The 15,771-nt window shown below is 36.8% G+C and overlaps 2 protein-coding genes and 1 long non-coding RNA gene across 7 annotated transcripts; 2 read left to right on the top strand and 1 right to left on the bottom strand.

Moving 5' to 3' along the window:
- Positions 1 to 366: 366 nt before the first annotated feature.
- On the top strand, positions 367 to 2,268 carry LOC149382553 (uncharacterized protein At5g01610-like). Its single transcript, XM_089601100.1, has 2 exons — positions 367 to 1,060; positions 1,708 to 2,268. The coding sequence occupies exons 1-2, from the start codon at positions 554 to 556 to the stop codon at positions 1,768 to 1,770; spliced, it is 570 nt and encodes a 189-aa protein (XP_089457226.1). The 5' UTR covers positions 367 to 553; the 3' UTR covers positions 1,771 to 2,268.
- Positions 2,269 to 4,893: 2,625 nt separating this feature from the next.
- Positions 4,894 to 5,672, bottom strand: LOC149382554 (uncharacterized). The gene is made up of 3 exons (XR_016293878.1): positions 5,525 to 5,672; positions 5,069 to 5,294; positions 4,894 to 4,973 (listed from the first exon to the last, which is right to left on the bottom strand). It is a non-coding gene; the product is annotated as an uncharacterized LOC149382554 (long non-coding RNA).
- A 3,336-nt stretch (positions 5,673 to 9,008) lies between these two features.
- On the top strand, positions 9,009 to 12,608 carry LOC149382555 (non-structural maintenance of chromosomes element 4 homolog A-like). Of its 5 annotated transcripts, none has more exons than XM_089600678.1 (10): positions 9,009 to 9,160; positions 9,363 to 9,577; positions 9,673 to 9,750; positions 10,102 to 10,588; positions 10,822 to 10,902; positions 10,993 to 11,236; positions 11,337 to 11,427; positions 11,527 to 11,743; positions 11,833 to 11,924; positions 12,013 to 12,602. In XM_089600678.1, exons 4-10 carry the CDS (start codon positions 10,453 to 10,455, stop codon positions 12,310 to 12,312), a joined length of 1,161 nt encoding a protein of 386 aa, XP_089456804.1. In that variant the 5' UTR covers positions 9,009 to 9,160; positions 9,363 to 9,577; positions 9,673 to 9,750; positions 10,102 to 10,452; the 3' UTR covers positions 12,313 to 12,602. The 5 variants fall into 5 exon arrangements, with proteins under 5 accessions (XP_089456804.1, XP_089456805.1, XP_089456807.1 ...); XM_089600679.1 differs by having other exon boundaries at positions 9,015 to 9,160; positions 9,352 to 9,577; XM_089600681.1 differs by having other exon boundaries at positions 9,020 to 9,160; positions 9,317 to 9,577; positions 12,016 to 12,608.
- The last annotated feature ends 3,163 nt before the right edge of the window (positions 12,609 to 15,771 follow it).

Raw genomic sequence — 15,771 nt, forward strand, 5'->3', positions numbered from 1 at the left:
ACTACGCTCTTTAAGTATGTGTTTATCTAAATGATTTTTAATTACGAACATAAATTGTTGCTAGTATCTTTTACAAACATTTATGGTGTTTTTTTTATGATTATTAAGAAAAACTAACCAATGTTCAATTTTTGCATTATTAACTTTTTTGAATTTTTTATCAGCATATTTTGGAGTTTTATTTTTTATTTGTTTTCAGTACCTTATTTTTGGAGTTGAGAAGTGAAGATGTTCCATAAAAAAGAAAAGAAAAAAAGAAGAAGTGAAAATGTCATTTTGAAACGCACATGTCATGGATAGATTTGTGATCCAACTATATTCCTCCACATTTTTTCTTCTTCTCAAAACAGTTATGCATCGCATTTAATTTAATTTCATTATTTACTTTTATTTTTTTCTTTTTCTCCTCCTTTTTCTCCGAAGTCTCTGCTCAACCTTAAAACAATCAAATAACAGACGAATCGAAACTCAGAGAAACCTAAATAAATATATAAAAAAAAAAAAACAACTTTCTTTTTATTTTTTTCCAGCGATTTCTTCTTCTTCGCAAACCATGGGTAACAATCCCAATCCAGAAACCCTAATTCTTTCTTTCGCCTTCCTCGCACTCTCCATCCTCGTCTCCGCGAACGCCGGAGAGTCTCCGCTGACAATCTATGATTACCTCCGTCAACACGATCTGCCGATTGGGCTGTTTCCGAAGGGAATCACCGAGTTCACACACGACCCTTCCAACGGAAACTTCCAGGTCATGTTGAACCAGCCGTGCAACGCCAAGTTCGAGAACCAGGTCCACTACGACTTCAACGTCTCCGGAACCCTAAGTTTAGGCCGGATCGGAAACCTCTCCGGTATCTCCGCCCAGGAGCTCTTCCTCTGGTTCGATGTCCGAGGAATACGCGTCGACGTTCCGAGCAGAGGACTCATCTACTTCGACGTTGGAGTCATCGACAAGCAGTTCTCTCTCTCGCTCTTCGAATCGCCTCCCGATTGCACCGCCGTTGAGCCCTCCTCCGATCTGTTTTCCGTTGGCGGCGATTCCAATTCCAAGGCTTCTAAGGTTGATTATGTTGATTTTCTTCTTTGATTTCAGAATTTTATATTGCATCTTCGTGATTTTGTTTGGGAGAATCAATAAATTGGGCACCCTTCGAAAATGAAAGTTGGGCATCTTTGTTGAATTGCAATTATGGTCGACTATGATTCAGCTCTGAGGAATCAATTTATTTTTTTCTTACAGAAGTGAAAAGTTGCACCTTGTCATTTGTCAAACACTGATGATTTAGCTACGGAGATTATTAAAAAGCCAAAAATCTAAGGGCATACTTTGGACTTTTCACTGAGATAATTCAAAACTCTAGATGTAAATTGTCACCGGTGTCTGCTAAGTTTTGTATTTTGATTCTCAAAATTAGACTTGTAATGTTTTATATGCGTGTCGTTAGTATTGGTGAAATCGATCGATTTCATTATTGAAGTTCAAAACCATGTGATATCATTCTTTGATATTTACTTGTACTAGCCTAGTTATAACTTGCACTGTCTTTGACAGTGCTTGTTTACTCTATCTAGTGCTTGTTTGTTGTTTCAAGTTTGAAAGCATATGATATTGTTCGGCTACAATCTCGTGGGCATTTCTAGCTGTAATCGGTTTCGTTTATTTTAGCCTCGAATGTGCTTTACTAAATTATTGTCTTATAATCACAGAATGGATCGCGGAAGCTTGGGCACAAAGTTGGCAAAAGAAGTGAATTGAGGGCAACTTCTTAGTTTGTCGAGAGGCATGTTTGAATTTGAAGTTGGTGTCAGCTTAATCAGCATAAGGTTTTTCCTTTTGCCTGAAGAGAATTTTGAAGATTGTTTTTTTTTTTGGAGGTCCTTTGCTTTTTGTGTATGTGTGCTTGGTTGCTATATTGTACATATATTTCAGCTTGATAATCCCGTCTTGTGCGAGGAGAAATGAGAACAGTTTTGGTAAATGATGGGAATGAAAAAAATAGAAGAAGAAACAAAAGGGTTTGTGAAAAATCGGGTCAGAAGGAAGTGATGAGAGCTAGATAAGCTTGACGAACCCCGCCGGGTTTGTTTTGGCAAAAATAGTACCATAAGAATCTGTGTGTTCATTGTTAGTATAATCAATATGCATATAGAAATGTGAGTTTGGATTTTTCATGTAAATGAAGAAGTCTACATTCTGTTGTTTTTTTTTGTCCATGAAGTTGCTGAGAGTTTGTAGTTCTGAATGATGAAAATTTTGTTTCTGTTCTATCAAGTTTTTGTTTTTATGATTTATCAAACCATCTGGAGATTCGTTTTTACGCTTTTCCCTCCAACGACAAAAAGGTATCTAGTGGCAAAAATAACTGACATAACTTCGCTCTGTGTCAGAATTATTGTCTAGAGAGACCATAAATATAAGTAGAACAAGTATCAACATTTGATTGATTACACATATTACCATTCGCTTTTACATATATTTATATACTAGCTTGTACCACGTGCTCACGCACGTGTTTAACTAAGTATTAATTTATATGTATTGAGTTCTGATTTCAAGTTTAAAAGATATTTAATTCATTTTGAAAAATTCATAGACGAAAACGCATATCTGTCTGATAATCGATTACTGCCCGGGCGGAGAACTGTTCTTGCTTCTTGACCGACAACCAACAAAAGTCCTCAAGGAAGATGCTCTGAGGTAATAGAGATAATAATCCCTAATTAAATTAAAATGTTTTGATTGATTTATTATTCATTTATAAAATCTATCACAATTTGTGGATAATGTTATTGTAGATTTTATGCTTATGAGGTACTTGTTGCACTAGAGTACCTTCACTGCCAAGGTATGTCAATCACGCACTGTGCAAAAAGCAACAATTGAGAACCACTCATAATTTTATTTTTTTGTTTCGTCTCAGTTCGTCAGCTCGTCTCACCATCATCACGTCAGCTCGTCTCATCATCAGTTCGTCAACTCATTTCACCATCAGTTCGTCAGCTCATCTCACCATCAGTTCGCCAGCTCGTCTCACCATCAATGACTATCCAAGTGACGAGCCTCTTCGAACTGTGCAATCCAAGCTCGATTTCTTCATCATACAAAATCAAGCTTGAGGGGGTGTAGAAAATCAGTTCGTCAGCTAGTCTCAATTCGTCAGCTCGTCTCACCATCAGTTCGTCAGTTCGTCTCACCATCAGTTCGTCTCAGTTCGTCAGCTCGTCTCACCATCATCACGCCAACTCATCTCACCATCGGTTCGTCAGCTCATCTCACCATCGGTTCGTCAGCTCGTCTCACCATCAGTTCGTCAGCTCATCTCACCATCAATGACTATCCAAGTGACGAGACTCTTCGAAGTGTGCAATCCAAGCTCGATTTCTTCATCATACCAAATCAAGCTTGAGGGGGTGTAGAAAATCAGTTCGTCAGCTCGTCTCACCATCAGTTCGTCAGCTCGTCTCACCATCAGTTCGTCAGCTCGTCTCACCATCAGTTCGTCAGCTCGTCTCACGATCATCACGTCAGCTCGTCTCATCATCAGTTCGTCAACTCATCTCACCATCAGTTCGTCAGCTCATCTCACCATCAGTTCGTCAGTTCGTCTCCCATTTTTTTTTTAATTTAAAAAAAATTTGACCTGGTTTTCGGGGTTTCGGCAACCGATCCGGTTTTCTTCTGGTTACCGGCGATTTTCTCGGTATCTAGCGGTTTTGTTCATACCGCTACCAGCAAGTGTCAAAAACCGGCATACCAACCGATTTTCTTCCGATAACCCCGGTATTTCAATCCTTGATCATATCATTACATATTGCGTAAGTTTCCCATAATATGTTGGGCGCTCTAGCTTATTAGCATTTTTAATACTTAGAATTGTGAAATAGCCAACGTTTTAATAATATTTGATAATTAGCCAATCTTTGATGTAATAAGACATAATTACCCTTATTTTTTTCCCCTAATTTTTTGTCAAAAATAAATTAAATGAAAATAATTTATCTATACCTAAATACTCTCTCTCTCTCTCTCTCTCTCTCTCTCTCTCTTCTTTACCTTTTTAACCATAACGAAAGTTGAAAAAAAAACAGCATCGCAGTTAATAGTCAGTAATAACTGTTTATAGGTTTATGATAGAAACTTATTAACAGTTATTACTGAATATTAGTTGAAGCAGAAAACTATTAACGATTATTAATTGCGTTTTTTTTAAATGTTTTTTTACATTTGTCCATGGCTAAAAAATGTGTGTGAGAGAGAGAGAGTGAGTGAGATATCTGATATCCTAATAATTAGAGATTTTGAATAATAAATTAGATTTTATTAATTTCGAAAATATATTATATTAACTAATAAATAAAGGTAAAAATGGTATAAACAATATGCCACATAAGCAGAATGGCTGGAAATCAAAAAAATCTGAAACATATGATAAAATGAAATTGTTAAGTTTCAATTACAAATAATGTGCAACATAATGGGCGTGTTTGGCACAGCTTTTTTAAGCATGTTTTTGCTTTTTAGTAAAAACCAAACTGCAATCCACCTGTTTGGTAACACAGTTTTTAGTAAAAACTTGAAAAACGATTTTACAAATTATACTACGAATCGCAAAGCTAGGAATCTCAGCTTTCTGTAAAAGCGATTTTAGTTCCTGAATACAATTACTGTTATATCCTCTGTTATTTTTTAAATCCCGAAATTATATCCTAAAAACTCTCTAACAAACAGACTCTTGAGACTTACGTACAAATCAAAGTCTGCAAACTTTAATAATCGAAACAAATTTCTCCTAAAATTTCTAAACAAAATCATTCAGATTAAGTATATAAATAAATCAACAGATTTTTATCAAAATCATTCAGAATATACACGGTTTCATATTAAAAAATCAAACCTATAAGCAGGGACGACTTTGAAGCAGATCTCTCTACAACCTCTGAACACACACTCTACACAAGGTTCGGGGAAGAAACTGATAAGATTTAAGGTTAGTCTTCTTTTTGTTTGTGTTTCTAAATACTCTGAGTAGTAGACATCAAAGTCAAAAAATGAAGAAATAAAACAAACCTAGTTGTTATTCGGTATGAATAGAAGTCTGTCAGCCCGACCATTCATCCGCGGCGAGCTCGAGAAACTGGACCCACGTCTTCCGTCGCTCGAGGCGTTTCTTCGCCCGCTCGGTGTCGCCGACCACCTTGGCGCCACCGCCGCGCGCCTCGTCCACTTCTTCTGCGTCGTCCCGAGGCAAACCCTAATCCACGACGACCTCCTATTCTGATACTCTGAAGCCGATCTCAATGTCGAAACAAACAAAAAAGCTCAAAACCCTAAAAAAAATAATCCCGAAGCTCAAAATCCAGGCGTCGTAATCAAAATTTGAACTAAATGTTTCAAGATACGAATGAATCAATCGGTTTGAGGAAGAACAGAACAAAAACCCCCAATCTTGAAACCCCAAAACCAGAAAACCTAGAAATCAAAAACCCCCCACTTATAAATCAGCTCAACCATTTGAAAATCTACCTCGAGCACAACGGATTTGAAGAAAAAATCAGCTCACAGCCCTCGTTTCCCCGGCGTTCTACACGCTCGTTCGCTCTCTCGCTCGCTCTCTCTCTATAAAAAAATGTCGCGAGGTTTTGAAATGTCGAGGAAGAAAAAAATTAACTTGGGTTAGTCTCACCACACCACCGAGTGAGTTAAGTAAAGGGGGTTAACCGGTGTATATCCTGTTACATTTTGTCCCAAAAATTTGGTTCTTTTAAAATGATTTTATATTAAATGCAAGTCATAATTTCAAAAATAAGTATAGACTTGTATGATTATAGACTTACAAAAATAAGTCTCACCACCAAATGACTATTTTGTGACGACGAGCAATGTTCTAGGCGGTTTTGGTTTCCATTGATAGATTCAATCGGATTCCAATGTTACTTTACGTTTGAAATATATATTATGAGATACATAAGATAATTTTTAGTTATTTGCAGACATACAACTAAAAGAAGAAAAAGAAAATGTTATGGATTTTTAATGACTCCTGATTTCTAATTTGTTCTAGTAATTTAATAATTTTTAGTTATTTGCAAACATTGAGCTGAAATATTTATCCCATACTTAAGTGTGCAATCAGCACAACGAGCAACGAGTGAAACTTTAACTATTTATTAAAAAAAAATTTCCAGCACAATATTGGTTATATTTCTTTATTTTTTTTTGGTACATTTTTGTAATTTTGAATTTTTTTTTTTTTACCTAAGAATAGTTTTACTTGATAAATGTCGAATGCTTGTGTAAATATGATAATAATCTCACGATTTATAACACCTAGGTCCTAGTATTATATAGTATAAATAATTCATTTTTCAAATTTTATTTAACTACTGTAGTAAAAATTTATTTGAATTAAATGTATACTTGTAGATGACTGAAAATCAGGATACACGACCTCGAACAAGAGCAGTATGGGATAATGATGCGATTGAAATCTTATGCGACGTATGTATTGCGAAGATTGAAGCTGGAAATCGACCGGGAACAAGTTTCACCAAAGTAGGATGAGAGAATATGGTGAAAAATATTTCCGAGAAAACACAAAGGGTATACAATAAAGCTCAGTTGAAAAATAAGATGGAGTTACTGAAAGGTGATTGTAAACTCTGGAAGCAATTGATCGGTAAAGAAACTGGTCTCGGATGGAATGGTAACAATAATACCGTTGATGCAAGTGAAGAGTGGTGGCGTAGTAAAATAAAGGTTTATCGCAACTATGGCATTGCATAACTATATTCGAATGCATGCAAGACAAGAGATGGATTTTGAAATATTCGACGAGACAGAGGGCGATGGAGAGGGGGATGAAAACGACACAACTGAAGATCAAGATGAAGATTGTCAGACTTCTTCGAGTAGTATGGACAAGTTAAGAGATGAGATTACTGCAAGTTCAGTAGAAACGATAAATTTGTAGTTTACATTTTCGTCAATAATTAAAAAACTTTATATTAAAAATAAAATAAATTGTTTTCGTCCATATTTTTCTAGTTTGTAATTATAATTCATATATATGCATATAAATAAGCATATTAATAATTATTATTTAATCTTTAAGAACATGTCTATTTTAGTATTTTGACCATAATATATTTATTTTACCAAACGCTAAATCAGCTTTTGTTATCAGCAACAACTATTTTATAAACAGTTTACCAAACACCTAACAGTTTAAAAAAAAAACAGTTTTTATAAAAAACAAAAACTAAAAACACTTTCTTAAAAAACAAAGCTGTGCCAAACGGACCCAATATATAACAAAATTACCCCTAGATTGGCCTACACACCCTCCCTGGCTTGCAGCGGAAGTTTTTGTTTCCACTTAATCACGACAGACAAAGGGTCCGTTTGGCACAGCTTTGTTTTTTAAGAAAGTGTTTTTAGTTTATGTTTTTTATAAAAACTGTTTTTTTATAAACTGTTAGGTGTTTGGTAAACTGTTTATAAAATAGTTGTTGCTGATAACAAAAGCTGATTTAACGTTTGGTAAAATAAATATATTATGGTCAAAAGACTAAAATAGACATGTTCTTAAAAATTAAATAATAATTATTAATATGCTTATTTATATGCATATATATGAATTATAATTACAAACTAGAAAAATATGGACGAAAAAAATTTATTTTATTTTTAATATAAAGTTTTTTAATTATTGACGAAAATGTAAACTACAAATTTATCGTTTCTACTAAACTTGCAGTAATCTCATCTCTTAACTTGTCCATACTACTCGAAGAAGTCTGACAATCTTCATCTTGATCTTCAGTTGTGTCCTTTTCATCCCCCTCTCCATTGCCCTCTGTCTCGTCGAATATTTCAAAATCCATCTCTTGTCTTGCATGCATTCGAATATAGTTATGCAATGCCATAGTTGCGATAAACCTTTATATTACTACGCCACCACTCTTCACTTGCATCAACGGTATTATTGTTACCATTCCATCCAAGACCAGTTTCTTTACCGATCAATTGCTTCCAGAGTTTACATTCACCTTTCAGTAACTCCATCTTATTTTTCAACTGAGCTTTATTGTATACCCTTTGTGTTTTCTCGGAAATATTTTTCACCATATTCTCTCATCCTACTTTGGTGAAACTTGTTCCCGGTCGATTTTCAGCTTCAATCTCCGCAATACATACGTCGCATAAGATTTCAATCGCATCATTATCCCATACTGCTTTTGTTCGAGGTCGTGTATCTTGATTTTCAGTCATCTACAAGTATACATTTAATTCAAATAAATTTTTACTACAGTAGTTAAATAAAATTTAAAAAATGAATTATTTCTACCATATAACCCTAGGACCTAGGTGTTATAAATCGTGAGATTATTATCATATTTACACAAGCATTCGACATTTATCAAGTAAAACTATTCTTAGGTAAAAAAAAAAATTCAGAATTACAAAAATGTACCAAAAAAAAAAAAAAGAAATATAACCAATATTGTGCTGGATTTTTTTTTTTTAATAAATAGTTAAAGTTTCACTCGTTGCTCATTGTGCTGATTGCACACTTAAGTATGGGATAAATATTTCAGCTCAATGTTTGCAAATAACTAAAAATTATTAAATTACTAGAACAAATTAGAAATCAGGAGTCATTAAAAATCCATAACATTTTCTTTTTCTTCTTTTAGTTGTATGTCTGCAAATAACTAAAAATTATCTCATGATATATATTTCAAACGTAAAGTAACATTAGAATCCGATTGAATCTATCAATGGAAACCAAAACCGCCTAGAACATTGCTCGTCGTCACAAAATAGTCATTTGGTGGTGAGACTTATTTTTGTAAGTCTATAATCATACAAGTCTATACTTATTTTTGAAATTATGACTTGCATTTAATATAAAATCATTTTAAAAGAACCAAATTTTTGGGACAAAATGTAACAGGATATACACCGGTTAACCCCCTTTACTTAACTCACTCGGTGGTGTGGTGAGACTAACCCAAGTTAATTTTTTTCTTCCTCAACATTTCAAAACCTCGCGACATTTTTTTAGAGAAGAGCGAGCGAGAGAGCGAGAGAGCGTGTAGAACGCCGGGGAAACGAGGGCTGTGAGATGATTTTTTCTTCAAATCCGTTGTGCTCGAGGTAGATTTTCAAATGGTTGAGCTGATTTATAAGTGGGGGGTTTTTTATTTCTAGGTTTTCTGGTTTTGGGGTTTCAAAATTGGGGGTTTTTGTTCTGTTCTTCCTCAAACCGGTTGATTCATTCGTATCTTGAAACTTCGGGATTTTTTTTTTTAGGGTTTTGAGCTTTTTTTTTTTGTTTCGACATTGAGATCGGCTTCAGAGTATCAGAATAGGAGGTCGTCGTGGATTAGGGTTTGCCTCGGGACGACGCAGAAGAGGTGGACGAGGCGCGCGGCGGCGGCGCCAAGGTGGTCGGCGACACCGAGCGGGCGAAGAAACGCCTCGAGCGACGGAAGACGTGGGTCCAGTTTCTCGAGCTCGCCGCGGATGAATGGTCGGGCTGACAGACTTCTATTCATACCGAACAACAACTAGGTTTGTTTTATTTCTTCATTTTTTGACTTTGATGTCTACTACTCAGAGTATTTAGAAACACAAACAAAAAAAAGACTAACCTTAAATCTTTTCAGTTTCTTCCCCGAACCTTGTGTAGAGTGTGTGTTCAGAGGTTGTAGAGAGATCTGCTTCAAAGTCTTCCCTGCTTATAGGTTTGATTTTTTAATATGAAACCGTGTATATTCTGAATGATTTTGATAAAAATCTGTTGATTTATTTATATACTTAATCTGAATGATTCTGTTTAGAAATTTTAGGAGAAATTTGTTTCGATTATTAAAGTTTGCAGACTTTGGTTTGTACGTAAGTCTCAAGAGTCTGTTTGTTAGAGAGTTTTTAGGATATAATTTCGGGATTTAAAAAATAACAGAGAATATAACAGTAATTGTATTCAGGAACTAAAATCGCTTTTACAGAAAGCTGAGATTCCTAGCTTTGCGATTCGTAGTACAATTTGTAAAATCGTTTTTCAAGTTTTTACTAAAAACTGTGTTACCAAACAGGTGGATTGCAGTTTGGTTTTTACTAAAAGCAAAAACAGGCTTAAAAAAGCCGTGCCAAACACGCCCAAAGCCGAAATCTCAACCGTCCATCATTCTGAAAATCAACAGTAAAGAGCCTCGTTCTTCGTGAATCGTGCGAAATAAAGAAGAGGGAATTCTCTTAGCGAAATGACTCTTCAAAATTTCAATTCCCGGGACTTTTTCACCCTCTCAAATTACAAATATAAAAAACAGAAACCCTATTTCAGAGAATTTGGATATAAATCTCCAAATATTTCATTTGGGGCTTTTTAAAATAATTAAATCTTCACGGTTTTGAATCGAAAACCCTCTCTCTCTCTCTCTCTCGCCATGGTTCGACCTGTGAAGCGCGAACTAGGCAATGGATGTAGTGGTAGAAGAGTCGCAGAACCGAGCGACGCTCATGGCGATCGAGACCGTCGAATTCTTCGCTCTCGGTACCTTGCCGTGAAGTCCAAGATCAGCGGTAATTTTTTCTTCTCACCCTGTGTGGTTTGATTCTTTGTGCGTTCTTGTTTTGTTTAGTTTTCTTGTAATGCTACGGATTTCTATTAGTGTTGGAACCTTTTCTTTTTCTTTCTGGAAATCGACGGTGAAGTTTCTATATATTAGCTTTTAGTGTGTGCGTGTGAGCGAGTACGGAGAGTAATTTTGTACTTGTTGGATTGAGAATAATATTGTCCATTTAACTATGAACAGAGAAAAGGGAAGATTTAACAAATCCAGATCCTGATAAGTTCAGTTCCATCATGAACGAAGTAGAAAGCTTGCATCAACTGGGTATATTCTCTAGCCTTTTTATTAATCTTGAAACACACAATGGCTAGTTATTCATATGAAATCAAGTTTCTATTATGTTCGATTATCCAGTTCAAAAGCCGAGAGAGCAAGTCGCCGATGCAGAAGCGTTGTTGGACATTACAAACACATTGGTGAGCTCTGTGAAGGCTCACGGAGCTTCAGGCATAACACCTTCCAATTTTGTCAGCTTTCTGTGCAAAGAATATGGGCAGCAAGGGAACACCATTGATGGCTCGATGAGCTCGACGTTTTGGAAAGATGTCGGAGTTGCAGTCTCACATGTCTTCAAGAGGGCTCCTGGATGTTACACTATGTAAATGCCACTGGATTCTTTTAATTTTCTAGGTTGCTATTGAGTGATTTTTGTGTGTTTAATTCTATGTTTTGATCGATGTGTTTTGGTAATTTTTCAGGATTGGGCCAATGGATATAGAACCAAAGATCCGCAAACCTGCAATTCGCCGGAAGCATGACAAACCTACTCACAGATCGCGGCCCGAAGAGGTAAAATTTTCATGACTATTTTTCTAAACGAAACAATAGATTGAAGGTTATTAATTGTATCATGAAATGTGCTTAAATAGTATTCCCTGACATGTGCAGATAGATGACTCTGCTGCGGAAGAAAAAACAGACACCGATAAAAACATGGCAACCATGTTCAACATCTTGAGGAAGAACAGAATTGCTGGGCTCGAAAATCTGATTTTGAACAGGACTTCTTTTGCACAGACAGTGGAAAATTTGTTTGCGCTGTCATTTCTGGTAAAAGACGGGAGAGCGGAAATTAAAGTTGACGAGAAAGGCCGTCATCTAGTTTGTAAGTCCTTGTTTCAAGTTTTCCCATTTTAATATTTTTTTTTCTTCATAAATCAATGTTTCAATGTAAATTGAATTATTTTGTTTCAGCGCCAAAAAATGCACCGGCTGCCGACGAAATTGCATCTCGGAGAGTCGCTTATAGTCATTTTGTCTTCAGATTTGATTTCAAAGATTGGAAAGTAAGAGTTAAATTGCATAATGAGTTTGTTAATAATTTATATATGTCCAAAATTGAGAGTTCAATTTTTTATTGTTTGAATTCCACAGATGATGTTAGACTATGTTGGGAGTGGAGAGGAGTCGATGCCTCATCGGAATGAATTGCAAAATAGTCAATTGAACAATAGTCAAAGAAGTGAGCCTTCTGATGAGTGTCAGCCAAATTTACCAACTACGCCGATCAGAAAGTTCAGCAGGAACCGTGGGTTGGTTATGCAAGATCAGACGATCCCAGAAGAATCACCTGAAAATGAATCGACGTTTGTGGAAGACTCGCCCGAAGACCACCAAGACTCACAGAGATCCGCTGCTATCCGAAAAGGAAAGCGCAAGATGTGGTGTGCATGAACAGAACAGGCTCAGCAAAAGAGAAGACTAAATTTTTTATTTGGAGTTTAACTTTATTATTTTGACATTCAAGATTAGCGTTTTTATAGTTGATTACTATTTTTTGTGGTTTAGTTTCATGGCTCTGTATAGTTCGGTGTTGCTTGTACAAGCTCGTGCCAAGACCCGGCTTCAAATTTATTTTTTATTTATGAAAGCTTGTATCCAATTTCAATGTGGCCACTTAACAAAACGAGCGTTAGTGCTAAATTGTCGTGATAAACCAGTCTAGATTAACAATTTTATTTTATTGGGTGGAAATTTTATTCACATCGTTGTTGAATTGAAACGCCTTAATCCCTACCTTCAATTTTTAGTAGTCGAACATGATCATTCCTGAATTTATCGTGAAATTGTCCTTTGTACTTTACTATTTTTTAAATTTGATCTTTTAATCGATGGCGCTTGTAGTCTGCGTTTCTGCAACAAATATATCGATATTAACGTAAATTAACATAAATATATTGATATTAACACAAATAAGCACAAATGAAAATGAAAAACACTGTACCTTTCTTTCATTCAGGGAATTCACGACGTTGAATAGGCGATACACAATAGTGGCACTATGATCATTAGAGAGAAAAAAAATCCTAGAGTGAGAGAGAGAGAGAGAGAGAGAGAGAGGATTATTAATGAATCCCCATCAATTTGTGCTCGGAAGCACAATGCCAATGCATTTGCTTCAACGTAAATTTATTTTCACCAATTGTTATAAACCTAGCTTTCTCTTCTAATGTGCCTTCATAAAATCAACACAAATTTAATAACAATTAAAACCACAATTTTGATAAATAAAAAGATCATGCATATTGACGAACCCCAATATTAAATCCATTGTTGATCCCCATAACCTCTTCCTACGTTGGCGAGCTTGGGGTCCGTAAACTTCTGGAATTGTCGGCATCGTCGAAATCAACGACGTGAGCACCACGCGCTTCACACCCGCGTCTCTAGCGGCTTGCAGGACGTTGACAGCGCCGTCAACCGCCGGCGATAGCAGCTTCGACTGCAGATCCCACGTGTCTACGAGCGTGCAGGGGGACGCATTGTGGAAGACGCCTCGACAGCCTTGGATTGTGACGAGACCGTGTCATCGTCGATGAGATCGGCGAAGAAGATGCGGACTATACCGAAATCGGCGTTGGAGAAGTGATCAAGAGTGATTAGCGTTGAAGCCCAGGAGGATTGAGGCATGGATTTCGGTATAGTCTCAGTTCGTCAGCTCGTCTCATCATCAGTTCGTCAGCTCGTCTCACCATCAGTTCGTCTCAGTTCGTCAGCTCGTCTCACCATCATCACGTCAGCTCGTCTCATCATCAGTTCGTCAGCTCGTCTCACCATCAGTTCGTCAGCTCATCTCACCATCAGTTCGTCAGCTCGTCTCACCATCATCACGTCAGCCCGTCTCATCATCAGTTCGTCAACTCATCTTACCATCAGTTCGTCAGCTCGTCTCACCATCAGTTCGTCAGCTCGTCTCATCATCATCACATCAGCTCGTCTCATCATCAGTTCGTCAACTCATCTCACCATCAGTTCGTCAGCTCTTCTCACCATCAGTTGGTCAGCTCGTCTCACCATCATCACGTCAGCTCGTCTCTTCGAACGGAGCTCTGTTAGCCAATTCCTTGACCGTAACAGGGCATGAATCTGTGGTCCAAAAGTGCGTAAACGCCTTCTCTGATGGTCCTGAACAAAAGCACAAACGAAACGTCACAGAGCTACACACGAAGCCACAGACTCAGACCTGGCATAATCATTAAAGAAATCTAGAACTGCTAAAACACAACTGGATACCAGAAGCATTAACCATTTGTTAAATCAATCTGTGGGAATTTATTTTAAGTTAAAGCAACAATAGACAAAGGCAATTGAATGACCACTAACAATCCTCACAAAATCAGACTTACAAGCTTCAATTTAAATTCAATCAATAATATACAACGAAATCAATTGAAACAAGCACGATTTCGGAATCCCCAAATCAGATGCCAATTTCAAACCCTAGAAATAACAATGAAAAAAACCCTAATTTACAAACCTAAAACTCTGGAGGCCGACGACGAAGAGAGCGGAATCGGGCGATCGAGCTTCTTCGGAAGCATCGTTGCCAGCGAGGAAAGAGCAGAGGTCGGCGCGGCGGAGGAGGAAGAGTCATGTCAAGTCGCGCAGAAGACTCGGAGCTCGTCGGCACTCGCGCTGTGCTCACGTCGGAAGCGCGTGTCGGGTGAGCGCGGGGACAGAGAGACAACAAGCGAGAGATAGAGATGGCGGCGCCTGGTCGCTGGTCGCGCGGTCGGCAGAGGCGTGCGCGCAGTCGGGTTGGCGCTCGCGCGGGAGAGAGGAAGAGAGGACGAAGAAGAGGGAGCGGGTGAGAGAGAGGAAGACGGGGAAAGGGTGGTGGCGTTGTTCAGGAGAGAGGGGGCGAGAATCAGTGAGAGAAGAAGGAAGGGAAAGAGAGCGGTGAGGTGAGGTGAGGAAGAATGGAGAAGAAGAAATTGAGGAAGCAATTGAGAACGTGGTAAAGATAAAACTTATATACGTGTAAAATTATAATTGGTTTATGTTCTGAACAGTAAATGAACAGTAAACCATCATTTTGATTTCTAAGTATAAAGTAGATATATATATGTATATATATATATTTTTAAATAAATGACCATAACTCATTAAAATAGAAAATTTAAGGTAGCATTCCACCAGAAAGATAATATTAGGTGCAATCGTCCCTTTCGTGTAGTCACATACTCAATTTCAGTTAAATTCAATCTTTCAATGGGATTGTAGGATTTTCAATAAATAAAGATGAATTATAGTATTTGTAATTTCTCGTGCGGAAACAATTTCGAAAGTATTTTTTTTTCGTTATTGGAAAAATAAGAATTATCGGAAAATGATTACCAATCATTTTGACCATTTATTAATCCTGTTTGAAATCTAGATCCAAATCCGATCGTTTATTTTTTTGTACAGATTCATAACCGTTTAAATTAAACCGTTTAATAATCGTGTTAAATATGTATTTAACTGTGTTTAGACATTCGGACTCAATTAGTTACGATATAATTATCAAATACATAACAATCATAAGATCATAATTGTCCTCTTTCTTTTTGCCCTAACTTCTGATACATCGACACTGTTTGTTCAACTGATTCAGAATCACAATCCATTTATAGCATGTAAAAAAATAAAAGTATAAAACACTTACACAAAAAACAAACACACTTTAGACTCTGGCCAAGACCAAAAGTTCAACAATACCGAAAATCAAAAGTTCAACAAGCACATAACCAATACCCAAATTCACATTCACATATTCAACAAACACACTACGAGTGACTCTCTAACCAATACCCATACGATTTATAGAAACTGAATATGATACTTTATAATGAGACTATAGTCATTGTGAAT

This window comes from Urtica dioica, chromosome 11 (genome assembly GCF_054948205.1).
Source record: "Urtica dioica subsp. dioica isolate 48M chromosome 11, U.dioica_male_clone48M_v1_H2, whole genome shotgun sequence".
Classification (NCBI taxonomy): domain Eukaryota; kingdom Viridiplantae; phylum Streptophyta; class Magnoliopsida; order Rosales; family Urticaceae; genus Urtica; species Urtica dioica.

Coding starts and splice junctions, on each gene's coding strand:
- LOC149382553 (XM_089601100.1), top strand. CDS start 554: ATGGGTAACAATCCCAATCCAGAAACCCTAATTCTTTCTTTCGCCTTC. Junction 1,061..1,707: donor CCAATTCCAAGGCTTCTAAG/GTTGATTATGTT, acceptor TTATAATCACAG/AATGGATCGCGGAAGCTTGG.
- LOC149382555 (XM_089600678.1), top strand. CDS start 10,453: ATGGTTCGACCTGTGAAGCGCGAACTAGGCAATGGATGTAGTGGTAGA. Junction 11,744..11,832: donor GAAAGGCCGTCATCTAGTTT/GTAAGTCCTTGT, acceptor ATTTTGTTTCAG/CGCCAAAAAATGCACCGGCT. Junction 11,925..12,012: donor TTGATTTCAAAGATTGGAAA/GTAAGAGTTAAA, acceptor TGAATTCCACAG/ATGATGTTAGACTATGTTGG.